The sequence below is a fragment of the Brachyhypopomus gauderio genome, chromosome 10 (genome assembly GCF_052324685.1).
Source record: "Brachyhypopomus gauderio isolate BG-103 chromosome 10, BGAUD_0.2, whole genome shotgun sequence".
Taxonomy (NCBI): domain Eukaryota; kingdom Metazoa; phylum Chordata; class Actinopteri; order Gymnotiformes; family Hypopomidae; genus Brachyhypopomus; species Brachyhypopomus gauderio.
In genome coordinates, this window is record NC_135220.1 from 5983343 (window position 1) to 6007186 (window position 23844).

At 49.3% G+C, this 23844-nt stretch overlaps 2 protein-coding genes and 1 pseudogene across 7 annotated transcripts; 2 read left to right on the top strand and 1 right to left on the bottom strand.

Moving 5' to 3' along the window:
* LOC143526127 (uncharacterized) overlaps positions 1-9138 on the top strand; it is a 13086-nt pseudogene extending 3948 nt beyond the window's left edge.
* Positions 8010-16716, bottom strand: rnf114 (ring finger protein 114). Its single transcript, XM_077018991.1, has 7 exons — positions 16490-16716; positions 16077-16298; positions 15582-15732; positions 14651-14757; positions 13706-13820; positions 13297-13404; positions 8010-11043 (listed from the first exon to the last, which is right to left on the bottom strand). The coding sequence occupies exons 1-7, from the start codon at positions 16699-16701 to the stop codon at positions 10978-10980; spliced, it is 981 nt and encodes a 326-aa protein (XP_076875106.1). The 5' UTR covers positions 16702-16716; the 3' UTR covers positions 8010-10977.
* On the top strand, positions 16614-22024 carry spata2 (spermatogenesis associated 2). 6 transcript variants are annotated; one of them, XM_077018986.1, is made up of 4 exons: positions 16614-16740; positions 17550-17723; positions 17822-18305; positions 18552-22024. In XM_077018986.1, the coding sequence occupies exons 3-4, from the start codon at positions 17979-17981 to the stop codon at positions 19848-19850; spliced, it is 1626 nt and encodes a 541-aa protein (XP_076875101.1). In that variant the 5' UTR covers positions 16614-16740; positions 17550-17723; positions 17822-17978; the 3' UTR covers positions 19851-22024. The 6 variants fall into 6 exon arrangements, with proteins under 6 accessions (XP_076875101.1, XP_076875103.1, XP_076875100.1 ...); XM_077018988.1 differs by having other exon boundaries at positions 17881-18305; XM_077018985.1 differs by having other exon boundaries at positions 17550-17676.
* The last annotated feature ends 1820 nt before the right edge of the window (positions 22025-23844 follow it).

Here is a 23844-nt window from a genome sequence, read left to right on the forward strand (position 1 = left end):
CTGAGGGAGAGAGTGAGAGAGACTGAGGGAGAGAGAGAGAGAGAGAGAGAGACTGAAGGAGGGGAGAGACTGAAGGAGAGAGTGAGTCTGAAAGAGGGTGAGAGACTGAGGGAGAGAGTGAGAGAGACTGAGGGAGAGAGAGAGAGAGAGAGACTGAAGGAGGGGAGAGACTGAAGGAGAGAGTGAGTCTGAAAGAGGGTGAGAGACTGAGGGAGAGAGTGAGAGAGACTGAGGGAGAGAGAGAGAGAGAGAGAGAGACTGAAGGAGGGGAGAGACTGAAGGAGAGAGTGAGTCTGAAAGAGGGTGAGAGACTGAGGGAGAGAGTGAGAGAGACTGAGGGAGAGAGAGAGAGACTGAAGGAGGGGAGAGACTGAAGGAGAGAGCAGAGGCAGGAGTCCAGGACGCAAGGCCACCCTCCACCTGTCCACGGTTAAGTGCAGGCTGCTCCACCACACGGCCTGCTGGCCCACGTCCTCTGCGTTTGTCTCCCCTGTGATGGTGGTGCAGAGCCGAACTAAGATGTCCTCTGTGCTACTGTACACATCACAGCATCGCAGCACCTCCTCTAACTCCACCACTGACACCTCCACATAGGAACCACCTCCACCCTCCCACTGAGGTTACTGAACCACCTCCACCCACCTGCCATGGCAGTGCCCCTGTGCTCCGCCCTGAAGGCTGTGCTGTGATCACAGGGACCAGAGGACAGTGTTTGTGATCAGAGGGAGTATTAATGAACAGCACACCCATGGGACCAATCAGTGGTTGACATTTCTACAGACTGGAGTGATTGTGTAATCATGTGATCATGTGATCGTGTTAAAGTATGTGGTAGAGGTGCATACCCCCAGCATTATTAACATTTTTTATGTATGCTGTGTTGTACGGATCCACAAATGAATTCATGAAAGGTTCCCATAGTAACAACAAATGAAATTACACACATCGTGTGAGTCAAAGCTTAACATCAGTCTCACGTCTCACTAGCACCACAGCCTCCGTCTGAATCAACCGAGGCCTTTTGCCTTGACAAGTGTGTGTGTGTGTGTGTGTGTGTGTGTGTGTGTGTGTGTGTGTGGTATGTGTCTGCGCGGGGGGCGTTTGGTGGCTATTGTCTTCTAAATGAGCTGTCATTGGAGTGTTGTGTCGGTGGTGTGTCCCTATACCTGCCTGTTAATGATTGAACCGTGAGCCCGTGAGGTGTGTGGCTATAGATGGTGGTGCCACTCACACAGAGTGACAGAGCAGCTAACCACAGCACTTCTGCACACAGAGGACCGAGCTGCAGGGTGGAGTTAGAGTGGGCACCACCGTGAATCAAAGAGAAGTGTGTGTGTGTGTGTGTGTGTGTGTGTGTGGGAGGGGGGGGGGGGGGGGGGGGGGGGTTGTGTATGTGTGTGGTTTTGTGTGAGTCAGGGTCTGAGTGTGTGAGTCTAAGAGTGAGGGTGTGTGTGTGTGTGTGTGTGGATGTGAGAGTGTGGATGTGTGTGGGCATGTATAAGTGTACGTGTGTGTATGAGAGTGTGGGTGTGCACATGTGTAATTGTGTGTGTGTGTGTGCGTGTGTGTGTGTGCATGTGTAAGTGTAGGCATGTATATGTGTGTGTGTGTGTGTGTGTGTGTGTGTGTGTGTATGCGTATGTATATGTGTGTGTGTGAGTGTGTGTGTGCGTGTGTGTGTGCACGCGTGCATGTGTAAGTGTGGACATGTATATGTGTGCATGTGTAAGTGTGGGCATGTATATGTGTGTGTGTGTGTGTGTGTGTGCATGTGTAAGTGTGGGCATGTATATGTGTGTGTGTGCGTGTGTAATTGTGGGCATGTATGTGTGTGTGTGTGTGTGTGTGCATGTGTAAGTGTGGGAATGTATATGTGTGTGTGTGTGTGTGTGTGTGTGTGTGTGTGCGCGCGTGCATGTGTAAGTGTGGACATGTGTATGTGTGGGCATGTGTATGTGTGCATGTGTAAGTGTGGGCATGTATATGTGTGTGTGTGTGTGTGTGTGTGCATGTGTAAGTGTGGGCATGTATATGTGTGTGTGTGTAAGTGTGGGCATGTATATGTGTGTGTGTGTGTGTGTGTGTGTGTGTGTGTGTGTGTGTGTGTGTGAGAGTGAGGATGTGTGCATATGTAAGTGTGTGTGTGTGTGCGTGTGTAAGTGTGGGCATGTATATGTGTGTGTGCATGTGTAAGTGTGGGCATTTATATATGTGTGTGTGTGTGTGTGTGCGTGTGTAAGTGTGGGCATGTATATGTGTGTGTGTACGTGTGTAAGTGTGGGCATGTATATGTGTGTGTGTGTGCATATGTAAGTGTGTGTGTGTGTGCATGTGTAAGTGTGGACATGTATATGTGTGTGTGTGCGTGTGTAAGTGTGGGCATGTATGTGTGTGTGTGTGTGCGTGTGTAAGTGTGGGCATGTATATGTGTATGTGTGCATGTGTAAGTGTGGGCATGTATATATGTGTGTGTGTGTGCATGTGTAAGTGTGGGCATGTATATGTGTGTGTGTGCATGTGGGCATGTATGTGTGTGTGTGTGTGTGTGTGTGTGTGTAAGTGTGGGCATGTATATGTGTGTGTGTGTGCGTGTGTAAGTGTGGGCATGTATATGTGTGTGTGTGTGTGCGTATGAGAGTGAGGATGTGTGCATATGTAAGTGTGTGTGTGTGTGCATGTGTAAGTGTGGACATGTATATGTGTGTGTGTGCGTGTGTAAGTGTGGGCATGTATGTGTGTGTGCGTGTGCGTGTGTAAGTGTGGGCATGTATATGTGTATGTGTGCATGTGTAAGTGTGGGCATGTATATATGTGTGTGTGTGTGCATGTGTAAGTGTGGGCATGTATATGTGTGTGTGTGTGCGTGTGGGCATGTATGTGTGTGTGTGTGTGTGTGTGTGTGTGTGTGTGTGTGTAAGTGTGGGCATGTATATGTGTGTGTGTGTGCGTGTGTAAGTGTGGGCATGTATATGTGTATGTGTGCATGTGTAAGTGTGGGCATGTATATATGTGTGTGTGTGCATGTGTAAGTGTGGGCATGTATATGTGTGTGTGTGTGCGTGTGTAAGTGTGGGCATGTATATGTGTATGTGTGCATGTGTAAGTGTGGGCATGTATATATGTGTGTGTGTGCATGTGTAAGTGTGGGCATGTATATGTGTGTGTATGTGCGCGTGTGTAAGTGTGGGCATGTATGTGTGTGTGTGTGTAAGTGTGGGCATGTATATGTGTGTGTGCGTGTGTATGTGTGGGCTTGTATATGTGTGTGTGCGTGTGTAAGTGTGGGCATGTATATGTGTGTGTGTATGAGAGTGAGGATGTGTGTATATGTAAGTGTGTCTGTGTGTGTGATCTTTCTCTCCACCTGAATGTCCTCTGAGCACCTGTAAGAGGAAGAGGAGGACAAATATTGTCCTAAAAGTGATGTTCTGGAAGCCAGAGAGTTCCTCATTAAGAGGAAGCCCTCGGGGAGAGGAACATTGTGGGATGCGGGGCTGCTCAGCACTCTGAGGGGACCACAGGCGTTGCTCTCAGCAGGCCAGGCCTGCATCCGTGTGTGTGCGTGAGCCAGACGGGGAAGACGTTGCAGGCATAATTAGGGGCTGTTTTGTAAGTGAAACTGGCTTCTCTATTGGACACGGGGTCTCGCCTCCCTGTTCTCTGTACCACAGGCACAAAGACTCTTACCCAGAATGCTTTGAGTTCAAATGGAAAAATTAATGTGGAAATAACAGCCCAGGGCATCGCTATGCCAACACAGGTTCTTATATTTCCCCCTTTTCCTCATTCTACATGTGGGGGGTTACAACTAGAGGGTGAGAGAGAGAGAGAGAGAGAGAGAGAGCAACTAGAGTGAGAAAGACCTAGAAAGAGAGGATGCGAGGGAGGGAGGTAGGGAGTGAGGGAGAGAGAAAAAGAGAGAGGAGAAGAGAGAGAGAGGAGATAGATGTAGCTCAGAGTCCCACTACCTGGACTGGTATTCCATAAAAACTGCTTTGGTCCTTCCTCTTAAACTTTCTCTCTCTCTCTCATACACACACACACACACACACACACACACACTTTAGCCTGTTTACGCCTGCTGTGTGGGATGTGCAGGTCCCAAACGTATAAACACATACGCCTTCCCTCACCAGAGGGCTGAAATTTCAAATATTAGTTAAAAAGGTAAGAGAGGCTGTTCGTGTCTAAATAACGATGAGGAAATTATTAGCAATTCCCTTCACTGCGACCAGCAGCTGCACACTTCACTTCAGGAATAAAAAATTTGCTGTTCAGAAGATTCTGAGACCTCAAACTTCTCAGTCTACATATTCCTATATTATCAAATAAAGGAATGTCCATTACCTCTCAAAGCTGTTCAGATACCACATATCACATGTTTCTAAAGCCAGCAGTAACATGTAGAATTAGCAGTAGGTAGAACTGTGCAGTAGGTATTCATGAATTTTATTATCATCTTTTTATTTGACCTGCTAAATTTATCTCATGTATGTTGAATGTGAATGACACTAAAGGATTTACAGATTTAGAGAGGGTCGGCACACACAGCTACAACACACAGGAAACACCTGAAACACAGCTACAACACACAGGAAACACCTGAAACACACCTGAAACACAGCTTCTGTTTACGGACATCTTTCCATGTTCCTCAGACTTCCAGTGTGTCTATCACAGCTGCTATGAAACAGCAGGATTCATGAAGCTTGTAGTGAAACTAAAACATTATTTATTGCAACTGTGTTGCCTTGTCACTCTACTGTACAATACTGTAATCTGCTCTACTGTACCCTACCTTAACCTGCATTACTCTATTTTACACTACTAAAATCTGTTCTATTCTATTCCTATAAAATGATCTACTGTACTCTACTGTAATCTGGTCAAGTAAACACTTACAAATGGAAGAGAGGCAGCTAGCATGTGCTCGATAGCATGGCCTAGCTTTTCCACAGCACCCAGACCTCCACAAGGTACTGGGGACATTTGCCCTGTGTTGAACCCAACACACCACCCACACCTGGAATAATTAACTCAACATACCACCAACACCTGGTCTAACGAATCCAACATACCACCAACACCTGGTCTAACGAACCCAACATACCACCAACACCTGGTCTATCAAAGACACATACCACCCAACACCTGGTCTAACGAACCCAACATACCACCCAACACCTGGTCTAATGAACCCAACATAGCACCAAAACCTGGTCTAATGAATCCTACACACCACCCACACCTGGAACCCTAACCCTAACACCTGGAATAACGAACCCAACATTCCACCAACACCTGGTCTAACGAACATTTTTGTAACGACATTGACTTTATAGCAGGCTGGTATCCCCTCTGCCCCAAACCCCAGCCCAACAGCAGTAGGGTTAACTCTACCCCCTCCTCCTCTATAGGGATGGGGTCGGGATGTTAGAGATCATCTTCCATGTCATCTGTACAGTTCTCACCCAGGAATGTTGAGGAAATTAGCCGTGAGTAAAACCCTCCCATTCTGCACCCAAGTACATACACAAACACAATGAAAGGGCGAGACGTCTAACAGGTGCGCGTCTTTGGAGTGTGTAGGTGACTACAGAGTGGTACAGGCATCAGCGTGGAAGTCTTTTTAGCTGCGCCTCTTCTGCTTGTGCTGAGCAGTTGCGGTTTCCTGCGGGGCCGTGCGGTAATTACCACCCTGCCTCAGGACTCCAACGACTCTCTAATTCTCTCATCAAAGAAAGATACACTGAACTTTATGAAATTTTTATTTAGTGTGTTCACTCCCTCCCCTCCACTGCTACCGCCGCCCATGAAAATAGGAAGACAAAGATGTGGAGGCTGTTTAGGGCTCTGCTACTTCCTGTGAGCCCCGAGCCCCACAGGCCCCCCCACCAGCATCACGGGCAGCCAGGAGCACCTCACACGACCAGGGAAGAAGAATGAAAAAGAACACAAAGACCATAACATGAAGAAAGGTTGAGGATTCAGTGAGGAAGAGGTCTGAAGAAGAACACTGAGCTAATTACCGACTAGCAGCAAGAACGGAATTCAGGAGGCAGTTACTGTCCCCATGGAAACAGGAAACAAAGTCCCCCATTGGCTGCATCAGGAATATTTCATCAGATGTTCTCAGTACTTGCTGTACAAACAGGTGACAAACTACCAGTTTAATGAAATATCTATTTTACAGTCACAGTACAAACTTCTGATGTATAGGTGTACTGCTAAGACTGCAAATTCTATTAAATGGGCATGTGTGTTGTACATTATTATTTAACAATGTTTTAATAATGTTCCTGATACAGTTTTGGACTTTAACATTACTGCAAACTCTGTGCAGTGGTAAGAGAGAGAGAGAGAGATGGAGAGATAGGGAGAGAGTATGGCACAATTTTCAGTTTTCACAAACATTTGTTTTTTTTTTATCTTTTGTCAGATGTTTATATTGTATAATGAAGTACAATTATAAGCGTTCCATACATATTACTTTTTATTGACAGATACATCCGGTTAAAATAAAGACTCCTGCAGTTCACCTCAGCGTGCTGGATATCAGCTTCTGGGCAAAATCTTGAGTGATGGAAACACTTTCCTGCCTAATCAGTGATTGGAGTTTGAGTTTCTGGGTTTTTATTTGTCCAGTCTTTTTGAGAACTGACCACAGGTTCTTAGTGGGATTGAGATCTGAAGAGAAGTGGCTTCTTTGCTGCCGTACTCGACATCAAGCCATCCTCCAAAAGCCTTCATCTCACTGTGCGTTCAGATGCACTCACATGTACCCTCTGCCATTTCTGAGCACTGGAGGGGACCCTAACCCTGATCATACCTAACTCTGATCTAACCCTAACTTTGATCTAAACCTTACCCTAACCCTGATCTAACCCTAACTCTGATCTAAACCTTACCCTAAGCCTGATCTAATCCTAACTCTGATCTAAACCTAACCGTAACCCTGATCTAACCCTAACCCTAACCCTGATCTAACTCTAACCCTCATCTCGTAGCTGCATCCTCTTTAGGAGACGGTCCTGAAGCTTGCTCAACTTTCTTGGACATCCCAAAGTCTTCACTGCGACTGAACCACTCTCATTGAAGTCATTGATGATTGGATAAATGGTTTGACTGGGGTACAGCGATGTTTTTGCCTCTGAAACCCTTTTGATACAATGATGACTGCGTGTGTTTCCTTGAAGGTAACCATAATTAACAGAAGAAAACTTAAATGCACCATGGCCCTTTTACAGCAAACCAGTCCGCTCTAACCAGAATGACAGAGATGTCAGCACAGTGAGGTCAGTTCAGTGATGTCCTCATGAACCTTTTCTCTCAGCTAACAAGATCATCACTGAAATGATGTTAGCAGGCCATTTTGTAGGGCTGGAATGCAGTAATCACTCCCCACAGTCTAGAGTTCAAATTACCACAAGGCCTGAGGCACCAAACTTTTGTACCATTCTCAAAACATTTGGCCACAACTGTACATACATAAACACATACACACTAGGAAGCATCAGTCCCTCAGACTGGTTTCAGGGGTCCACTGATTAAATAATTAAAGAGTTTTAATATATCAGTATTTAGCACTGTTTGAGAGAGAGAGACAGAGATCTCCAATGTTCATAAAAAAGATAAACTGAAAAATGAGAAGATAAACCCAAAGTTTAGTGGGTTATGAATGAATGAATGAATTGTTCAACTTGTATAGCGCCTTTCTAGAACCCAAGGTCGCTTTACAATTTTTATACAGATAGAACTCTTACACACCCAATCACACACCGGCAAGAAGCGGCAGCCAATTGCGCACAGCGTACTCTCAACCGGGATCCACAGCCCCCTGGGGGACTGAATGGGGTGCAGGAAGGGGAGAGAGGACAGACCCTAGTGGCAGAGCACCATCCACCACTGGGCATACAAGCACACAAACATTCATGCACACACACTCAGACAACTGCTTTTTAATGGACATGAAGAGACAGACACACAGTCAGGGAATCAGGGAATGCCAATTTACCTAATCTCCATGTTTTTGGACTGTGGGAGGAAACCGGAGACCCCGGAGGAAACCCACGCAGACACGGGGAGAACGTGGAAACTCCACTCAGATAGGGACTTGAACCCAAGACCCCAGTGCTGAGAGGCAAACGTGCTAACCACCAAGCCACCGTGTTGCCCGTGTTATAGTCCCATCCAAATGATCAGAATCAGATGTTCCAATCACTTCTATGACCTCAGGAGTATAAAATTAAGCACCTAGGCATGCAGACTGTTTTTACAAACATTTGTGAAAGAATGGGTCGATCTCAGGAGCTCAGTGAATTTCAGCGTACAACTGTGATAGGATGTCACCTGTGCAACAAATCCAGTCATGAAATTTTCTCACTCCTAAATATTCCACAGTCAACTGTCAGCTGTATTATAAGAAAATGGAAGTGTTTGGGAATGACAGCACCTCAGCCACGGAGTGGTAGGCCACATAAACTGACAGAGCGGGGTCAGTGGATGCTGAAGCACATAGTGTGAAGAGGTCGCCAACTTTCTGCAGACTCAATCACTACAGACGTCCAAACTTCATGTGGTCTTCAGATAATCTCAAGAACAGTGCACAGAGAGCTTCATGGAATGGGTTTCCATGGTTGAGCAGCTGCAGCCAAGCCATACATCACCAAGTGCAATACAAAGCGTCAGATGCAGTGGTGTAAAGCACAACGCCACTGGACTCTAGAGCAGTGGAGAAGCGTTCACTGGATTGATGAATCGCACTTCTCCTTCTGGCAAACTGATGGACGAGTCTGGATTTGGCAGTTGCTAGGGGAATGTTTCTTGTCTGACTGCGTTGTGCCAAGAGTAAACTTAGGTGGAGGGATTATGGTGTGGGGTTGTTTTTCAGGAGCTAGGCTTGGCCCCTTATTTCCAGTAAAAGGAACTCTGAATGCTTCAGCATACCAAGACATTTTGAACAATTCCATGCTCCCAACTTTGTGGGAACAGTGTGGAGCTGGCCCCTTCCTCTTACATGACTGTGCACCAGTGCACAATGCAAGGTCCATAAAGACATGGATGGCAGAGTCAGGTGTGGATGAACTTGACTGGCCTGCACAGTCCTGGCCTCAACCTAAATTAGAGTGGAGACTGTGAGCCAGGCCTTCTCGTCCAACGTCGGTATGTGACCTTACAAATGTGCTTTTTGAAGAATGGTCAAAAATCCCCATAAACACACTCCTAAACATTTTGGATCTTCCTAGAAGAGTTTAAGCTGCAAAGGGTGGATCAACGTCATATTGAATACTATGGATAAGGAATGGGATGTCAGTTAAGCTCATATGAGAGTCATGGTAGGTGAGCAAATACCTTTGTCAATATAGTGTATTGTGAATGTGTGAATATGTCTGAACTGTTTTTTTTTTTACACACACACATTATGCTAACTGTTCAGCATAAAAAATCTTTTAATTAAATATATGTCTATAATTCTATACAATATGCACAAACAACATATAGTCCACAGACAACCAATGAGGAAGGTCTCCTGCATGAGTGTCTGACAGGCTAGCCCACCTTTACACGAAACCCAGATGTTACAATACCGTGTCTGACTAAACCATACTAACTTTACATGAAACCCAGACGTTACAATACCGTGTCTGACTAAACCATCCTAACTTTACATGAAACCCAGACGTTACAATACCGTGTCTGACTAAATCATCCTAACTTTACATGAAACCCAGACGTTACAACACCCACAGAGCACAGGAGCTTCTGTTGGGACAGACACAGAAGTGCTGCTTCAGGCAGGGAGAGGATCAGTAATCAGTTTTTTAGAGAAAAGTCATTTTCTCAGCAGGAGGAATCTCTCTCTCTCTCTCTATTGTTCTTTCTTTTATATTATAAATTAAGTCAATTATAACTGCCTCACCCCTTTATGGCAGCCAGATGTCTTCTGTTGGAATATGTAGAACACCACTGCCTACTGAACCATTAGCAACAAAACACAGGAAGACCCAGCTGAGGTACAGTCAGCACACTGCATTAGGGTTACATCTTAATGCAATAGTAAGTAAATTAATGGGTCCATTATGAGCAAACATCTATATCTAAAACAGAAAACAGCAGGCTGACACAATGACAGACAGAACAAGACTGCCCCCTACTGCTCAAACTACTGAATAGCTTATATGAATTACTCTTTAATGACCGTGTGATTCATTTGTTTCCATTGAAGCAGCTTTATTTGAATACACTACATATACTAAACAAATAAACAAAATCATGTCATCATCTCATATGTAGGTCACTTTGCAGATAATAAACTGGCTCTTCTTTCAGAGACCTTGCAGAGAAGCTCGGCCCACTGATCAGAACCAGACAGACATCAGACAGGAAGACGACTTTCATCTAGAACAAAATACCCACTAAATAGGCCAAAGAGAGAGAGGTTTCAATCTGAAGTGTAGTGAGATGGTGGAGTTGTGTACCCCCGTGAGGCCAGCACGCTCTCCTGCACTTCCAGGCTGGGTCTGGGGTCAGTAACGACAGTCCACACTGGAGTAAATGCTTAGACTTCCAACACGTCACCCAGTGCAGCCTGACTCCGCTCAGCCACACACATCTCCAACAGCGGAAACATCGGACACGGCAGATTAAGAGAAAGCTCAAACTAAAACAAAACTAGAGCCGAGTAGACCGGTAAGTTCATCGACACCTGACGTGTGCAGGACAGAGATGGCGCGGTCCACTACACCCAACAGGTTCTTCTGAATATTACATGTTCTTTTGTGATTTCAGTTTTCACACGCACAGCTTTGGTTAAATATATGAAAGGCAAGAGAACGAAGAGTGGAGTAACCCTGAACACTACAGTCTGACTTTCTGAACTTTTGTTTGGAATTTGAAGGCAGGTCAGACATGGGCACCCCGCATATCCAACATGTCTGCCCCACACGTCTGCCCCACACGTCTGCCCTGGGCGCTTCTTCAGTTGTCCTCTAGAGAGCGCTGGATAGCGTCCTGGATCATGGCTTGCTCATCAGCAGAGTAGTCCTTAGGCCAAAACAGAGAGAAGACATTAGAGAAGCTGGACACTGACCTGCTGCTCCTACGACGGTGTGCAGACAGACACACTCTGATGCTACAGCACCACACATACACATAAAAGCCCGTAAACAGCAATGCGTCAAAGAGGGTGTTCAGTAAGCAAAAAGCAAGTAATCGCCACTAATCCACTCCTGCTACATGTGCTGCTACTACTTATATTAATAATACTTCAAGACCATCCGGTGTTGGTCCAGTGCTTTCAGCCATATTGTGGGTTGGTGTGCTGACACTTCCACAGTAACTGTGCTGTGTGAGATGTGCTGGTTTCAGGTCTCAGAGACACAGTAGTACTGTGATGAGAACACCTCCCTCATGCAGATCTCATGCAGCACTGAGAACACTGAGCCTCCTAGTTACATTATGAGCACACAGTGTCTACACTGGATCTACAAGCTGCCTGCACTTATACCAGTGATAATCACACAATGTTTTAGTTATGAACCTGTACACAAACACAAATATACTTTATTTATATAATGCATTTGTTTTTAAAATATGTAAAATCCTGGCACACACCAAAGCGATGTGCTAAACCTGTTAGTTAATTTCAAAATACAGTCACCGGCCACTTTATTAGGTACACCTTGCTAGTACTGGGTTGCTAGTACTGCTAGTACTTTTGCCTTCAGAACTGCCTTAATCCTTTGTGGCATAGATTCAACAAGGTACTGGAAACATTCCTCAGAGAGTCTGGTCCATATTGACATATCATCACACAGTTGCTGCAGATTTGTCAGCTGCACATCCATGATGTGAATCTCCCGTTCCACCACATCCCAAAGGTGCTCTATTGGACTGAGATCTGGTGATTGTGGAGGCCATTAGAGTACAGTGAACTCATTGTTGTGTTCAAGAAACCAGTCTGAGATGATTTGTGCTTTTTGACATGGAGCGTTATCCTGCTGGAAGTAGCCATCATCAGATGGGTATTATTGCTCTCCACAGTGTACTCAGGTAGGCTGTGGCATTGACACGATGCTCAATTGGCCCAAAGTGTGCCAGGAAAATCCCCTACACCAGGGGTGCCCACAAAAAGATCTACCTCGCCCCGATTGTAATTTGTTGTCGGGGGGGACGTGGCGACCGGTCGATCGCGATCGACGTAATGGGCACCCCTGCCCTACACCATTGCACCACCACCAGCTTGAACCGTTGATACAAGGCAGGATGGATCCATGTTTTCACATGGTTGACGCCAAATTCTGACCCTACCATCCCAATGTCGCAGCAGAAATCTAGACTCAGACAAGGTAGCTTTTTTCTAATGTACAATTTTGGTGAGCCTGTGCGAACTGTAGTCTCAGTTTCCTGTTCTTAGCCGACAGGAGTGGCACCCGGTTTGGTCTTCTGCTGCTGTAGTCCATCCCATTCGAAGTGTTCAGAGATGCTCTTCTGCGTGCCTCTGTTGTAACGACTTGTAACGAGTTACTGCTGCTGTTCTATCAGCTCGAACCAGTCTGGCCATTCTCCTCTGACCTCTGACATCAACAAGGCATTTGCGCCCACAGAACAGCCGTTCACTGGATATTTTCTCTGTAAACTTTAAAATGGTTGTGCGTGAGAATCCCAGTGGATCAGCAGTTTCTGAAATACTCAAACCAGCCCGTCCGGCACCTACAAACGTGCCATGTTCACTTTAATTACCTTTCTTCCCCATTCTGATGCTCTATTTTAACTGCAGCAGATCGTCTTGGCCATGTCTACATGCCTAAATGCATTGAGATGCTGCCATGTGATTGGCCGATTCGACATTTGTGTTAATGAACAGTTGGACAGGTGTACCTAATAAAGTGGCCGGTGAATGTATTCCCTATGTAGAACTTCATTGAAGGCTCCAGCCTTTATTTGATCAGAGTTATTCATTTACTTTGATGGAAGTTATTTGTTTGCATATTTCATTAGAATTATTTCTTTTGACTGGAATTATTTGTTTATTTCTGGGTGCTGGCACCACACCACTGCCAATAGCTGCCAGAAATAAACCATTCAAATGAGAAATGAATGCAGATTGATAACCTGGCACCACTGCACCAGCAGATCACGCGGACCAAAGCAGAGTGCAAAGATCAATACTTCTGTTGTCTTTAGTTAGCCATGTCTGCCTGTTACAGGCGATACTGTGGTCAGAATGGCACATGTGGTGAATCTTTACTCAAGTTCAAGTCTGACCCACAAGTGCTGCAGTCTGTAGACACTTACCACAAACGTGTCGTAGGAGAACGCATGTCTGATCCGGAGGTGCTGGAAGAAGTCAGCGCTCCTGTAGTTGGGATCACCCCAGGGCATGGAGGCACAGATGGGGCATACCTGTGGGCAGAGCACCCATGCACCTCTCAACCATGTTCATGAGCAGAACCAAGAGAAGGAACACCTCCGTGTTCCTCTCTTCCAGCTGTTCCTTGGGTGGCGTCACCACATCTTCATAATGCCAATCAAGTCTTTCTCTAATCTCTTAAAACTGACTAAATATGAATGTACATACCCAAGTATAACACACATTTTGCATGAGCCTACAATAATTTTAGATGATAAGTTTGTATCTCACAGTAATTGTAAATAAATAGTCAATTGTATGGGGATTTGAAGCTTAAAAGCAGACAGCACTCACGACTGGGCGTGGGTCCCGAGCATGCTGGGAAGTGCAGTGCTCAACCAGGCCGTCCTGGTCAAGGTTCTGCTGAGTGCAGTAGGGGCAGGGGAAGGTGTGGCGGTTGGTCACTGGACTACATAAACAGAAGGACACAATCAGCCCAGAGTACGTCACACCGACACACAGCAACACCACAGAGTACGTCACACCGACACACAGCAACACCACAGAGTATGTCACACCCACACACAGCAACACGTCACACCCACACACAGCAACACGTCACACCCACACACAGCAACATGTCACACCCACACACAGCAACACCACAGAGTACGTCACACCGACACACAGCAACACCACAGAGTACGTCACACCGACACACAGCAACACCACAGAACACGTCACACCCACACACAGCAACACGTCACACCCACACACAGCAACATGTCACACCCACACACAGCAACACCACAGAGTACGTCACACCGACACACAGCAACACCACAGAGTACGTCACACCGACACACAGCAACACCACAGAACACGTCACACCCACACACAGCAACACGTCACACCCACACACAGCAACATGTCACACCCCCACAGCAACACGTCACACCCCCACAGCAACACGTCACACCCCCACACAGCAACACCACAGAGCACGTCACACCCCCACACAGCAACACTACAGAGCACGTCACACCCACACACAGCAACACTACAGAGCACGTCACATCCACACACAGCAACACCACAGAACACTTCACACCCACACACAGCAACACGTCACACCCACACACGGCAACACCACAGGGCACTTCACACCCACACACAGCAACACCATAGGACACACCGCACAGCAGCACGGGGAGGCCCGTACCACAGCAGTGCTCCTCAAAAACCACCTGTAATCTCATGACCCGGTTGTGACGTGTCCCCCTGAGTCCTCAGCCTCACCTTAACGCATCACGCTGGGGTTTCGGGATACGTCGCAGTCCCTGCTGGATATACTCCTGATATTTGGAGCACTGGCTCACGTGCTCTCGCATTTTGGACAACACAACCTAACCGAAAGAACAGAAAAAATAAAAGTGCTTTTTAGACTAAACAATGATTTCATGTTAATAACAATGGGCTTATGTTAATAGATTCATTGATGTAAGCCAGCAGACATAATTACCGTAAATGTGAACAAAAACATTTCTGGCATTTAGAAGGCTACACCCTGATGATACTGTGAGGCTACACCGTCATAATACTGCGAGGCTACACCGTGATAATACTGCGAGGCTATACCCTGATAACACTGCGAGGCTACACCCTGATAATACTTCTGAATGTTGTGCTTTGTAATATGCTAACACTCACCATTTCTGCAATATTGTAAAACACAAAACATCTTCATAGGAAGAACATATAATGTGGAGCAGATTTCAAAGCAGCCTGCACAGACAGTAACCCTAGACCCTAACCCTAAACCCTAGACCCTAACCCTGTGCAGACCTGCTAATCTTCAAATCAATGGTCTGAAATGTGCAGCGAGAACATGTCACACTGCTGGAGCTAAGGGTTCTAACGCACATCTGAGTCGCTCTGCTGGGTTTCAAATGACGTTTCAGGAAGAAATACTTTCAGTATATAAATATTCAGTCACAGGGTTAGGGTTACTGCCAAGACAGTAAAGTGTAAATGACAGAGGCTATTATTTTAACTTCTGGACTTCAGATCCTCCCTTGGGTAAGATACATTTACACTGAAGGGGAATCCAAAAGATGGAACACAGTGAAACATCATTCAAAGAAATTATAACTCTCAGTTTGGCAAATGTGGAAGGTAAACGGCCCCGAATGATTTGAACCGGGTCTCGGAACCATCCGGCCAGACATACCTCCTCTCCACAGCCCTTGCATGGTCTGACTGAGCTGTGGATCACGGCCTCCAGATCAAGGGCCCTCTTCCATTGCAGCAAGGCCCTCCTGCACACCGCACACACTGGGCTCTGAGGGCGCAGACACTCCTGCAGGCAACTCTGACAGAAACTGCTTGGAAGGGGACCAAGGTTGGCTGTTATTAATACACTTTAACATTACAGATTTCAGAGAGAGAGAGAGAGAGAGAGAGAGAGAGAGAGAGAGAATACTACAACTCCCAGCATTCTGTGTTCTAATGTGTCAACTTTTAGCTACCATTTTGCAAGAAAACAAAACTGAAAGTAAATGTTTTCTGTGAAAGCGATCAGTACCGAATATATTATGGCACACAGTGATTCAGCATGGCACACGACTAAACTCCAGAGTGTGGTGCCGTCTTGCTCGCTGATCCAGACCGAACCCAACCAACTACAACCGAACTTGCACGGCCGAACTTTGGCCGATACACTCACGTGTGTCCACACTGTGTGGTCATCGGACAGTCGAAGATCTCCAGACACACCGGACAGACGAACTCCACCGTGTCCCGGTCCGCCTCGGAAGTTTGCTGCGCCCCGCCGTCGCCTCCCAGCACCGACATCGCCGCGTCTCCGCTCACGTCTCCCTGCGCGTCCCGCTGTGGTACCGAGCTGCACCGACACCGACGGGGCCCGAACGCGCGTTCACCGGCGAGCCTGTGGAGGAGGAGGAGCGCGCGTGAGCTGAAGGCTGCGCGCGAGCGCCGCGTCCAGCCGGACCGCGCTCGTAATGGCTGTCGGTTCACTTATATAACTCACGTTAGGGACGTTAGCGAGAGACGATACGTGAAATAAGCGAGTCAAAAAGGCGCGAGAGAACACAAAAGAAACATTGTGAAAGGCCTTACGTCGCAGCACATCCCGGAGGAGTTGGAGCGGGAAGCGTGTTTAGCGGAGTCGGCCAGCTCGCGCGCAAGCGGCAGCGCGCAGTAAATTCTTCTTCCTGCTCGGATGTTGTGGTTGTCGGCGCGCGCGCGCCCGCGACGCTCGACTTTGCACGTGCAGATCGACGGCGCGGACATGCGCGGACGCAGCGGACATGCGCGGACGGAGCGGACATGCGCAGTCGGGTAATGGGGATTTCCAGCGTAAGGCGGAGGTAAGGTGTGGAGCGCTGGTGGCGTTTAACCGATACCAGCAGGTGTGTGTGGTGCGCGATACCCGTCCGGGCGGTACCGTTCGGACCGTTAAAGTCTTCTCGTGTTTTTTGCGCTTCCTGTAAGAGTGTGAGCGCTGGTGTTCAGATGCCCGGGAGAGATAACTAACCAGGCCCGAACCCGGGCGGGCGGCGCGGAGTCTGCGAGGGCCGCGGACCTGCTCGCTCGCTCGCTCGCTCGCACGCACGCACGCTCACGTTCCTGCTCGTTATTTGGCCGGATGGGCAGCGTGACCCCGTGTTTGGCGAACACGCCGCGGGGCTGAAGTCTCAGTGCGACGGTAACCCCGCGCGTCCCGGGCGGGTCCACGTTCACGGCTCCAGCAGAACTGCGCATCTCGGGATAAACACGGAAGACGCGCCGCCGGTGCTCGGATAACAGCGACGGCTCGGTGCGCGTTTCAGCGAATAGCGGAGCTCCAGTTTGAATTACGTACTGTAACCGCGGCATTAGAAGCGATTAGAAGTGAACACTACCGTAGCTGGCAGGTCAGCAGTCGTGTGGGCGTGTCGGTACGCTCCGGAGGCCTCGTGGGGGTTCTCCGTGCACGCGCTGTTGTCCCTCGTCGGTTCCGTCCGCTCGGTCGCGTGCTTTGCTCTCTTGCTGTTTGTGCGCGTGCATGTTCTGCACTGTTGGGTGGCGATGCAGCCGCAGGTTGAACATGCCCGAGTGGCCTGACCTGCAGGTTGAGTGAGCGTCTCGGGCCCCCGCTTGATGGTTCATCAGGGTTTGTTGGTGTCTTTCGTTTCAGCTTGAAGCACTGGACATGTCTGTCTTCACGCCCATCTCTGCACACGCTGAGAGCCACGGAAGGTGAAGGAGTGAGTCTTTTCCCTCTTGAAGTCCACCTCCACCCAACTGCCTCAAAGGCACTTTAGGTAATGAAGCACCCAGAGATTGCCTCCAGAGCAGACATGCACCCCAGGTGATGTGACCTTCTGATTTAAGAGGCTGCCCCAGCTTTGGTCCTGGTTTACATATTGCCCCTCCAATCGTGTTCTCAACGCTGTGATCTGTTTGGAGGATGGTGATGTCGTGCTGATCCACACCTCCTTGCTTGGCTGGCTGTTCCTGGCGTCCAGCCTGCAGTGGCCCAGGAATGGCAGGTGGAGGCACCTGATGGAGATGCTGGGTGGGTGATGACACAGAAGGTTGTAGCCTAAGCATCCCACGGCCATCGATGGATGCCCAGCTGCGAGAGGACCTGTTCCGCAGGTACGTGGCGTCCCTGGATGAGCGGCGTGAGGGCGGGGCCAGAGGTGAGGTGAGTCAGAGCACCACCAGTGAGGAGGCCCTTGTTTCCACGGCGACAGCCTTGCTGGGCGCCTACCAGCCCGAGCCGGGGAACCGGTTCAGAATGATCCGTTTCTATGACATGGTGGAGAATTCTCTTCGGAGTGTGAGGGGTGTGAGTCTGCGTACGCTGGAGACGGCCTTCGCCACGCTGGAGACGATCTGTACCAATCTCCTCCTCTTCCCCTGGAAGAAGGAGTTTCGCTGCATTAAGGTGAGTTGGTCCTGTAGCATCACACTCCACCAGTTTAACCAGCAGTCTTTAGAAGAAAAGATTGAAATCACAAAATCTGTGTTTCTAACCAACTTTATATACACATGTATAAACTGACCAGGAAAAAAAAACCCTGATTCAACTGTTTGGAAGAATGAACGCTGTCCTAAAAGTTGAGCATGAATGTGGTGTAGATTTCACTGTGTTGCTGAGATGAAACGTTCTGACGAGTTCTGCTCCTCGTAGACATTCACGGGGCCCTACGTCTACCTGCTCCAGTCGGCGCTGTGGGACTCGGACCTGCGCACCGTCCTCCACTCCATGGGCTATTCTCGCGAGCAAGAGCCGCACTACCTGGTCCGCGAGCGGCCGGCCGGCGCCGCCCACCTGCGACAGTTGGGCTTCGAGCTGCTTCTGGCCCAGGCCGAGTGCCGCCTGCTGGCCGAGGTGGTCGGGCTCTCCCGGGGCTCCGCCTCCGAGCTGGAGGCGGTGGAGCTGAGACGCACCACGCGGGAGGACGCGGCCGGGTGCGCCGACGCCTTGCGCAGGCGGGACGGCCTGACCGGAGACGTGGCACGCTTGACGGTCCGCCCCGCAGACGCGGACCGAGCCGTCCTGAGGCGGACCGGACGCCCCTCGCGCTCCGTGGACGTGACGGACAGCGCGGGACACTGGCACCCTGCCAGCAAACCCGTGCTGAAGGCCTCGCTCAGCCTGCGCAGGGAGCCGCTGTTCGTGGACACCGAAGAAGACCTGAAGGACGAGATCATCCGGCCCGCCACGTCCCTGCACCCGTGTGCTGCCGTCCACAGCCCCGCGCCCGAGTTCTTCCCCCTGCAGTCGCCCCCGGCCGAGCCTTACCCGTACCACCTGTCCTGCCTGGACGATATCGACCTGTACACGGAGCGGGGGCTGGGTGGCCGGCAGACGCCCTCTCGACCGCCCAGCCGGGAGGCACGGGACGGCTGGCCCATGAAGGCTCACGGGCTGAAGTGCCAGGGCTGTGGGCTCAACTGTCCCGCGCTCACCTCCTGCCCTGGCTGTGACATGATCCTGTGCCCGTCCTGCCATGCCGTGGACCCTACGCCGTGCTGCGGTTTCCAGGACTACCCCAAAAGCTCCCGCCCCCTGGACGGCTACGTGCCAATGAAGGAGAAGCTGTCGGTTTATTCAAGCGGCCACTCGCACACCCACCCGCACCCATTGAGCCACACCCACTCCCACTCCCCCCTGCTGGACAAGCCCGTCATTGGCACCAAGCTGTTTCCCGGCAAGCCCCTTGCCCTGAGCGCCGTCACCGGGGTGCCGGCGGGACTGGCCGGGTCCGAACGCCTCGGTGCGTGTGCGGCCGGCTCCCGCTGTGGTTTCTGCAACAAGCCTGGAGCGTCGCACACCTGCCTGAACTGCTCCAAGGTGTCGTGCGAGTCCTGCAGGAGCCTGTACGCTGGAGACACCTGCACACGCAAGAGCCTCCACCACAGCTTTGTGGCCAACCAGCATCTTAACTACAAGTCCAGCACCATCTCTCACCTGGTGTACCGATAGGCCCCGCCCACTCCGCCACCTGACTCTCTCACGTTCTGGTTGCTTCTCCTCCTGTCTCCTCAATCTCATTCCCTCACACATTTGTCGTCTGCACTGAGCTGAGAGGGGTTTATGCTCTGATCTGTGCACTATTGTTGTTGTTCTGTTGATTTATTATTTTTCATTTTCTCCTTACATTCTTCTCTCTCTCGTCATGTGACCTTCGAGCTGCCCCCCCCCCCCCCCCTCGTGATCTCCCTCCCCATGAGTGAGGTAGAAGGCTGCAACCAAGTTAACTGACTGGCAAGCAACATATGCAACTGTGAGGAAGCCTGCAGCATCATGCAAAGAACTAGGGTTAGGGTTAGCCCTGACCCCTGACCCCTGACCCCGACCCCAAGGAGGACTGCAGCATAATAGTGCAGCCCCCCCTCCCCTCCCCGGACATCACAAGGACTCTCAAACTTGATCAAATGAACTATGTGAGAAAAATAAAACACTGGAAGGGCGTAGTATATATTTTGAAGCATAACGCTGTAGCTCTGTGTGGGACGTGTAAAGGATTGGGGGGATTTGAAGTGACTCATTTGGAGAAGTGGTGGTTTACCTGAAGGATTCAGTGGAGTCCAGTTGTGAAATGCTGTGTTGGTGTTTGGGACATGTTCAGCTGTCCACACTGCTGCTTTTTGAGGTGAAATAAACCAGCCGGGTGTAGTGTTCACCCCTTGATCCTGAAATGACACAGCCGGGTGTAGTGTTCACCCCTTGATCCTGAAATGACCCAGCCAGGTGTAGTGTTCACCCCTTGATCCTGAAGTGACCCAGCCGGGCGTAGTGTTCACCCCCTGATCCTGAAATGACCCAGCCGGGTGTAGTGTTCACCCCTTGATCCTGAAGTGACCCAGCCGGGCGTAATGTTCACCCCCTGATCCTGAAATGACCCAGCCGGGCGTAGTGTTCACCCTTTGATCTTGAAATGACCCAGCCGGGCGTAGTGTTCACCCCCTGATCCTGAAATGACCCAGCCGGGTGTAGTGTTCACCCCTTGATCCTGAAATGACACAGCCGGGCGTAGTGTTCACCCCCTGATCCTAAAATGACACAGCCGGGCGTAGTGTTCACCCCCTGATCCTAAAATGACACAGCCGGGCGTAGTGTTCACCCCCTGATCCTGAAATGACACAGCCGGGCGTAGTGTTCACCCCCTGATCCTGAAATGACCCAGCCGGGTGTAGTGTTCACCCCCTGATCCTGAAGTGACCCAGCCTGGCGTAGTGTTCACCCCCTGATCCTGAAGTGACCCAGCCTGGCGTAGTGTTCACCCCCTGATCCTGAAATGACCCAGCCTGGCGTAGTGTTCACCCCCTGATCCTGAAATGACCCAGCCTGGCGTAGTGTTCACCCCCTGATCCTGAAATGACCCAGCCTGGCGTAGTGTTCACCCCCTGATCCTGAAATAAGCCAGCCGGGCGTAATGTTCACTCCCTGATCCTGCTGATTGCATTATAGTTGCATCTGCACTTAGCAGGTCGGGATTAAGGCAGGCTCCTCCCACCTCATGCATCACTAATGGTGACCTCAGTTATAAGTACAATAATGCACGATGTGTGCTCACTACTGCAAATCACTTTACAGTTAAAACAACTAAGAGAATTGCGCTGGGTTTCTGAGGTTCTTGTGAGAGCTGTTGTGTTGTTTGAGCACTCCAGCATAACAGCTCAGTAGCATTAGGCAAAGTGGGTCTGGTTTGTCTTTTCTCTTCAAAATTTTCTATAAGGATAACTTCAGTGATCCTTATGGCTGGTACATTAACACTAGTTCCCTGGACTCTTCACATTATGGAGACATCTTAAACACTTTATAACGGCTTCAATCATGTGTGTTGCTACGTCATGACTCCAGTCAGTGTGACATGGGTTTGGGCACTCTGAGGAACCCTCTGGTCCTGGTGGTTACATGATGATGCAGGTTGAACATCACATAATTTGTGATGACAAGTTTGAGCTTCATTGTTCCCGTACATGCACAACTAGACTTGGCCCGCGTGCAGCAGGGGGCGCTGTTCACTGGGTGCCTGACCTCCACACTCTGGGTGCTTCAGGCTCAACTTGGATCATTTTGGTGAAGCAATTGGCTTGAATTTGAGTTCCATGAATGATTTGCAAGTGTGCATGATTAAAATGAAGTGTAGTTTATTCAGGCCTTCATTAAGTGTTTCCCCGTTTTAATACGTTTTGTTGTTTTCCTTCCTAGTACAACAGTGATCATACACAGTGGTGATGTATTAGTTTGGGAGGAGAGCTGCTGAAGTGATTTAAAGGGTTCTGTTTTACTTCAACAAGAGTGGGACTCCAACACCCACATCCTAATAATATGGGCGACATTAAACGTGAGCAGGGAGCACATTACAAAGATAAAGGGCACGCAGCTGGACAAAGGTGAGGGTGGGGTCAGGGTTTAGGGGGAGGTGAGGGTGGGGTCAGGGTTTAGGGGGAGGTGAGGGTGGGTTTAGGGAGAGGTGAGGGTGGGGTCAGGGTTTAGGGGGAGGTGAGGTGTGGGTTGGGGTCAGGGTTTAGGGGGAGGTGAGGTGTGGGTGGGGGTCAGGGTTTAGGGGGAGGGGAGGGGGAGTGTTAGGTGTGAGGGTAGGTGTGAAGCAGAAGGGCATGACCACATGCCCTGATCCAAACAGACTAGTGTGGGCTCAGCCTCTAGCACATGGGGTGCTGGCCACTAGTAGTAGGCTCTTGAGGTTAGGGGTTAGGGGTTAGGGTTAAAGGTAAGAGTCACTCTTTCTCTTGGCGAGGTTAAAGAACCATGAGTGCTGGCTCTGAGAAGGGCCAAAGCATCACCTGGACCATATGTATGAGAGGGAGGGGCCAAAGCATCACCTGGACCATATGTATGAGAGGGAGGGGCCAAAGGTTCACCTGGACCATATGTATCAGAGGGAGGGGCCACAGCTTCAACTGGACTATACATATTGTAGAGAACGAGGGGCCAAAGCTTTATTTGCACCATATGTATTAGACAGGGAGGGGCTAATGCTTTACTTGGACCATATGTATTAGTGTGACAGGAGCCAAAGCTTCACTTGGGCCATAGGTACCAGAGAAGGAGGGAGGAGCTAAAGATTCACCTGGATTGTAGGTCTGCAAGGGAGGGTTAGTTTGGCCTATGATGATATTCTGAATCAACCACGTATGGTATCAACGTTATCCATCCTACGTTTTAATTTGTTAATGGAACTCTGTATGTTTGGGTTTTGCATCACTGTTGGCATCACAAGGCTCACTCAAAACAGTCAACATTGTGAACAATTTCTAAAAAGTACCAAGCAAATCCAGCTCTCCACATAGTGCTAGTAACCCTGCTGGGATGAAGGGGTCAGCGTGTACCTCTGAGAGAGAGAGAAGCACAGACATTAATATATATATATATATCTATTATATATGTGTTCTATTTATTATGTCTGTTTAAATTTTAATGGTGTGATGGTTCATCTCGCTATTTTTCTTCTATGAACTACAGTAAAAACTGGGCATCATTTTCTGAACAGAGATTTATTCTTGGAGAAAAACATCAGTGTGTATGTGTGTGTGTATGTGTGCTCACCATTGACTGCAGCTGATTCAGGGATTCCCAGTAATTCATGTACAGCCCAGAGTGGCTCTGGTCAGTTAAATGATACTTTGTGCCAAAATGCATCAGTTCTCATGGCGATAACCTGACAGTCCTGCCTTGTGTCTGCGCACTGTGCTGCTCCTGACCGAGCCCCGCATGTGCTGGTGATGTGCAACCCTAACTCAGGCTCCGCCCTCACTGGATGGGCGGCCCTGCAGGTCTGCGTGTGCTGGTGATCTGTGAGTGGGCTCTATCCTGTTCCATCCCGTCCTGCTCCGCCCTCGGCTGGGACGCTCCTCCACCTCCTCCGTCTGCTGCCTGCTGTCCTCTCTAGCCCGTCTCTCCACCCTCTTCCTGGGCGGAGAGACGGGAGTAGCTGACACGCCCACAAAGG

Coding starts and splice junctions, on each gene's coding strand:
- spata2 (XM_077018986.1), top strand. CDS start 17,979: ATGGATGCCCAGCTGCGAGAGGACCTGTTCCGCAGGTACGTGGCGTCC. Junction 18,306..18,551: donor AGGAGTTTCGCTGCATTAAG/GTGAGTTGGTCC, acceptor TGCTCCTCGTAG/ACATTCACGGGGCCCTACGT.
- rnf114 (XM_077018991.1), bottom strand. CDS start 16,701: ATGTCCGCTCCGTCCGCGCATGTCCGCTGCGTCCGCGCATGTCCGCGC. Junction 14,758..15,581: donor GCAAGGGCTGTGGAGAGGAG/GTATGTCTGGCC, acceptor TCTTTCGGTTAG/GTTGTGTTGTCCAAAATGCG. Junction 13,405..13,705: donor CTCGGGACCCACGCCCAGTC/GTGAGTGCTGTC, acceptor CTCTGCCCACAG/GTATGCCCCATCTGTGCCTC.